The sequence below is a fragment of the Meles meles genome, chromosome 11, assembly GCF_922984935.1.
Source record: "Meles meles chromosome 11, mMelMel3.1 paternal haplotype, whole genome shotgun sequence".
Classification (NCBI taxonomy): Eukaryota; Metazoa; Chordata; class Mammalia; order Carnivora; family Mustelidae; genus Meles; species Meles meles.
Window position 1 is genome coordinate 36,044,896 of NC_060076.1, and position 6,447 is coordinate 36,051,342.

Sequence of the window (6,447 nt, forward strand, 5' to 3'; positions counted from 1 at the left end):
ACAGCCAAGGGACCCTGCCTCCTCTGTTCCCACCACCCCCATCCCTGAGCCTTTCCCACACCATTTTCTCCATCTCCCCCCGGAAACCCCAGTCTCCTGTCCCGAACGTGGGACTGGCCCTCCTCTGACTTCCTGGACAGACTCAAGGGGAGTGAGTGTTGGAGGAGCCTGAGGATTCCTAACTCTAAGCAAACACTGTATCTGTCCGTCCAGCAGATGTCGGCGAGGTGACTACGGGGGACAGAATGGGGGCTTCCCAGACACCACCTTGGCCAGTGCCCAGGAGATGCTTCAGTCCCACCCGCCAGGGACTCCATTCCAGCCTCAGCTTGGATCCCTCCAATGACAGAGTAGCCCTGAATTTCCACCTGCTGGGAGCAGCCCTAGCCCAGAATCTCCACTTTCAGGGCCAAACAGACTGGAACACTAAGAAGGAACCAACAGGCCGTCTTCCTCTCTCTCATTAAATTGTGAATAATAATGCATTTACTTATTCTCCCACTTAAAAAGTTGTTTAAATCCTTTGAAGAATCTTGCAAGGTAGCTTGGCTAGACAGCAGGCAGGACAGTCCAGTGCCTCCGGTGGGGGGGCTAGGGTCTTCCATTCTCCTGTCTTTTGGTCCAACAAGTAGGCGTTTGGGTTGATGGTGTAGTCCTTTGTCTGGACGTCACTGGCTGTGGTGACACCCCCACACACAAACACTCTGTTGTCTCCAATGGAGCAGATAGCATGGGACACATCCAAGGGGCAGTTGTTGGGCAAGAGAGGCACCGAGGTGGTCGTCTTGTTGGCCTTTATCTTCTGCAGGTTGATTTCTACACTCTGCCGGTGGCTGTGTACACAGAGGATGTTGTCCTGATGGAAAGAGAGCAGGGGCCTGTGGTTGAACTCAATGGGGAAGGTGATACACTGGACCACATCCCCAGTGTTGGTGTCAAAGCAGTCCACCACTCCGACCCGGGAAATATAGCCCTTCACCAAGCAGCGGCCCGTGACAATGTACAGGTTCCTGTCCCCCTTAGTGATCACAGCTGTGCCATCCATAGGGATGCTCATCTTCCCTGCCAGGCACCAGGCCTCCTTGCGCTCATCGTAGCGATAGATGTTGGAGACATACCGCCTGGGGGCAATGCTCCCACCCACTGAGTACACTGTCCCCCCGCAGGTCACCATGGTGTGGAAGACGAGCCCAATTGGCAGGTCCGGCAACTTGGTCCAGGAGTTGTCATCCATGTCGTACCGCCAAGCGGTCTTCAGCCCTGAAATCTGCTCAGTGGTCCCACCAGAGATGTAGATGTAGCGGCCAGCAGAGGTGGCACTAAGGGCTGCCGCCCGATAGGGCATCTCTGACAGCTTCAACCACAGGTTCTCCTGGATGATGTAGGCAAACACTCCATCATTGAACTTGCCATGGGCCTTCTGGCCGCCCAGGATGACCACCGAGTCAAGTAGGGCACCTTTCCGCTGGTAGTTCAGCAAGCTGGATGGCCTCTCCTGCTTTCGGTCCACGAGGACGCTCTCGATGAGGGTCGCGTGGGCTGAGCTGTTCTCCATGCCCATCAGCTTGTTGCTGGCAAACATCAGTGTCTTGTTGGAGACGGCATTAAGATTGATATAGTTGAAGAACTTCTTGAAATACTTCTCCCGCTCATCCTTCCGGAAGTACACCCAGTTGATGAGGGCACTAAGAGCCTGGTCCTCATTGAGCACATGCAGGTTTTCATCTCGGAGCAGGCGGCCAAAGATGACAGGGGGACAGCGCATGAAGTGCATAGAGCCCTCGGGACTGGCCCAGTAGTGGAAGTTGTCACGAATGCCAGAGTAGGCCAAGTCTGACACCTCTTTGAGCTCAAACAACTCAGCCAAGAAGAGGTAACGCAAGCAGTTTGCACGGCGAATGGACTTAATCAGGAAGTCGTTACAGTGGATTCGAAGGCGTGGCGTGTTAAAATACTGGGCCCCACGAAGAAGCTCCTCCACGTTCTGCTCTGAGATCACCACCTTGCCACTGTAGAAGTAGTCCAGGAGCTGGTCCACCGTGGCCGGACTCAGGTAGTTGGGGTCAATGGTGATAAAGAGCTCATCGGTGGTCTTCATGTCATTGCTGGAGATGAGGCTCTTCACCAGTGGGGAGACAGCAGCCAGCACGTTGCGATGTGCAAAGAAGACATGGTGGTCCACAGTCAGGGCCATGTCCCAGTACTCTTTGCGTTTCCTCTGTTTGTTCAGGTTCTGCAGCACAAAGCTGTTATAGTTTTTCTCCGTGAATTCCAATTTCATGGTGCTTCTGGCTGGCTGAGGCAGAAGATCAGCAACGGGTACTGGAGAACAGACGTTCTCAGGCCTTTGGGATTCAGACTGATGGTTGTTTGCAGAGCAGTTGATCAGGGAGGAGGAGGGCTGGGAGAGAGGGTGATGTCATAGAATGGATGAGGTCATCACAATGCCAGCCCCCGAGGCCTTTCTCAGAGGCACAGGGCCTTTCTCCCCTCTGATGGCTCCAACCTGCCAAGGCTAGATCTCTTGCCAGGACTTAAAGCCTTGGGCCCAGAGCTCAGGAGAAACTTGGAGATGGGTTGTAACTCTTATCCAGGCCTTTTAAAACTCAGTTCAAGGCTATTTCTGGAATGTCTGAGACAGTCTGGGTGGGGGTGGTATAGGAAGGGAAAAGGGGAAGGTGGAGGAAGAAAAGAGATTTTTGGTTCTAGAAGGATCCTTCCATGTACAGGAGGGAAACAGGCCCAGAGAAGAGAAGGGACTTGCCCAAGATCACACAGCAGGTTGGAATCAGAGCCCCGGAAGCCAGGTCTTCTGTCATAGTCCTCATCTTCCCAGGAAGCTCCTAACTACCTAGCTTTCCCAAGTCTCTGATTCTTAGGCCTCGAGGTACCTTTCTCTGCCAAGGCTCCTGGCCATCAGAGAAGAATTTCAGGCTCTGTCCTTTACTTTCTAACCTTTGTAGTCATGGACACCACTTTTTTTTTTTTTAATGACACCTTTCTTCTTTAAAATGGAGGGAGAGATAGAGGCCACTGGCTGGAGCAGGGATAGAGGAGTCAGCCACACACCGGGGAGTGGGAGGGCCTCTGGGACCTTCTCTCCACATTTCCAAGTCTGTATCATGCAACTTTGGGGACTGTGGCCGGTCAGCTCTCTCCATCAAGCATCGACTTGGACAAGTAGCTCAGACTCTCTAAACTTCAGTTTCCTCATCTGTGAGACGGGAATAACAGCACCCGCTTGGAAGGTTATTAAGAATTTAAATGAGAAAATGATTAGAGCGTGTTAAGTACAATGTTTGGCTTGTAGAAAACGTTCAATAAATGTTAGCTGCCGTTACTTTATTGATATTATATTAGTTCACCCATCGCCGGTGTCCTTGAGGGCTCCCTTTGTCCGTAAATTCCTGTCATCCTCTGGCTGGTGTGCGGTGGTGGCGGGGAATCCAACCCTTTCGGAATCCCGCGCCCTCTTTGGCGGGTTGCACCAGCCCGGTCCCGCCACGCGGTGGAGGTGGAGGGCCATCTCCGGCCGCGGAGGCCCCGGGCGACTGCGCTCCCTGAGCTCGCCGGCAGCAGCCGCTCCCCGCGGGGACAGCAGCGCCCCCCTCCCACCACCCCAGCCCCCTCGCCGCGCGGTTCCCTCGCGCTCGGCGCCCGGCGCCCGGTGGCGACTGCAGTGCCCATGGCAGGGCCTCCCACGTCCAGCACATAGCCGCCTGTGCCCGCTTTACAGGTGGGGTGCGGAGCGCGGGAGAGGAGCCGTCTCTGACTCGCGGCGTCCCCCCTGGGCGCCCCGCTGGGTGGGGTGGCGGCAGACTCCGTCGCCCGCTGGCGGGCGTGGGTTCCCGGAGTGCCCGCCGCGCGTCTCTGTGTTGTCCGTGCCACGGAGGGGCTAGAGTTCAGCGGAGCCCCCGCGGAGGGTGGATGTCTTCTGCGGACAGTGGAAAAGCCCAGGGGCCCCGCCCCGGACCAGCCTTGGGGGGCTCCGGGCAAGGGGTTCAACTCGAAGGCCTTTGCAGAGACGGCCAGATGGTCCCGAGGGGACCTAGGCCCCAAGCCCCACTCCCGACACTTAGGTCGTCCCTAGCGCCCCTGCAAGGAAGAGTGGAGCCTGGAGCTTGGGGCATGGGAGCCTGCCAGCTCTTTCCCTCCCTGGCTTAGTCAGGTTATCAGTCATCGTCTCTGTACCTCATTCTTCCATTTCAGACCTGACTTTTTCTTTGGGGATTTGGCAACTTGAAAACGATTTAAAAGTACTTACGTTTTAATGCTGAATCCGTTCACCTTGATTCCTGAATGGTACAGAGGCACTCAGTCTCTTGACAGATCTCTGCACAAGGCTAAGAACTTCTGTCATCCTGGTGAAAAGGCTTAGCTTTCAGCCTCTCCACCAGACAAGCTGTGTGGTTTGGGTGGGTTCTTCTCTGCTTTCTCCACGTGAGACTAACTGAGCTCCAAAGGCTTAGCCAGCCCTGATCTCGAGAGAAGTGGCAGCAGTTTCGGTGCAGGTGAGACCTGTTGGCGTTGATCGCAGACACCTTTTCATTCCCATTGGCATCTGGGCCTGCCCTGGTGAGAAGCTGGCCAACCTCAGCTTCTCGGGCATTCCAACCACGAGTAGAGCCTGGGTAGGGTCAGATCTGTTGTTTTACCTACCCCTTTGCCTCCACATCTGGGGCATTTTGGTGGAGTAATGACTGTGCCCCTTTGCATTTGTTTCAAGCGCCAGAAACACAAGGGCAGGAAGGTCTCTCCAGTTGAGAAGGTTGGGTATGGGGGTGCCATGGACCTGAGAAGATCCAGTAGACTTAATTCCCTGTGCCAGACCTTGAGCAGCTGGACAGACTGCAGCCCAGAGAGGGGAAGGGCGCACAACTCTGAGAGCACAGGGCTGGAACATGGAGCCAGGGTTCCTGTCTCCTCCGTCTGTTCTCTGGCTACAAAGGAGAGCTGGCAATCTGGCTTGTCCTCTGCCCTTCGTGAACTGTAGCAGTTGCTTTCTTGAAGAAATCCATTGAGGAAGTAAAATTAGTGCACACCTGCTCAACCAGCTTTGTTGCCCGGCTTTTCTTCAGCCTAGAAAGCTCTTCTGGTCAGCTTTTATCTTTTTCCAGCCAACTGAAGAAACAGATGTCAGCCTTAAGCACTTGGCTGCATGCCAGTGTCCACCACCTGGCTATGTATGTGTACTGGGCGCATGGTCTCCTTGGGAGCTACCAGAAAGTTCACTGACTGGTTGGTCATTCAGTCCCTGTTGCCCAGGTGTGGCCTCAGCCCAGTCTTTATTCCACTCCCTGCCCAGCTCAGCATTTTTGGCTTAAGAAGACTCCCTAAGGGAGGTGACCCTAATATTCTAACCTTCTGGGGAACATCACTTGACATGTCATTTTGCTGGGAAGCCCTGAAGATGAGGGGTATGTTTTAATGAAACACAGACTGGCCTCAGCTAGAAAGCTCAGGAACTCCCTCATTTGTACCTCTTAACGCTGGCTTTCTCACTTCCATTTATTTTCAACTGGCTACTTGGCTTGCATATCGTTTTGGCTGGCCATGGCCCTAATTCAAACTCATGGCATCCTCATTTTAGTTCCACTGGCAAATTCTTTCTTATTTCTTAGTTCCAATGCCTGGCCCATGGCCAGCTCAGGGATTGGCTCCTTGGATCACATGTCCACTTTGGTCCAATCAGCCGTGTGAGGGTAGGTCCGGCAGATGAAAGCATAGAGGCCAGCGGGGTGCAAGGTACCGGGGAGTTTGGAGGGACTGGGAAGCCCGAGTTACCTAAGGCAGGAACTAAGAGTTAGGATGACCTTAGTCACCAATTAAGAATCAGGCATGAATGACATGGAAGATATTACACAAAAGAGATTTTATTGTTGTCTTAGTCAATATCCCTGGGTGAAAGGAAGGGCAGAGCACGAGGCTGCGTTCACAGTGCAGCCCGACCTTCTGGAGGCGCGTTTTCTGACTGGCCTGCTCCGACTGGGTCTCTAAGGCAGCAGACTCCTGTCTCTCCGCTCGGAGAGGCCCTGCTTCCGCGACACCCAGCGTGGCATCTGGGTCGGGTCCTCCCACACAGACCACGTGAAGTCGTTCTGCCGGGGAACTTTGTATGGTGTGAGGCCAAACACAGAACCAAACTGGCGACTCTAAGCTCCCCTCCCCCCTCGCTCCATGGGATGTCTCCCTGGAACATTTGGGCCCGTCCCGCATTCCTGGAGGGAGCAGCCGCACAGCTGCCCCTGCAGCTGCCAGAAACAGGCGGTGGCTCCCGCCCTGTGAACGCGGGGAGGGCAGAGGCCGGAGGGCTTCCTCCGGGGGCCCTGGTGAGCTCACACTCACTGACTTCATCCTTCGGTCGCTTGGCTGGGAGCCCAGGCAGTGTGAGGGGCTTTCTCTCCCAGAACAGGCGCTGGGCCACCTCGCCGAGGTGGGGGAGGGGCG

At 55.0% G+C, this 6,447-nt stretch overlaps 1 protein-coding gene across 1 annotated transcript; it reads right to left on the minus strand.

The window, feature by feature from the left end:
• Window positions 1-514: 514 nt before the first annotated feature.
• On the minus strand, window positions 515-2,281 carry CCIN (calicin). Its single transcript, XM_046023929.1, has one exon. The coding sequence runs from the start codon at window positions 2,279-2,281 to the stop codon at window positions 515-517; it is 1,767 nt and encodes a 588-aa protein (XP_045879885.1).
• Between the last annotated feature and the right edge of the window lie 4,166 nt (window positions 2,282-6,447).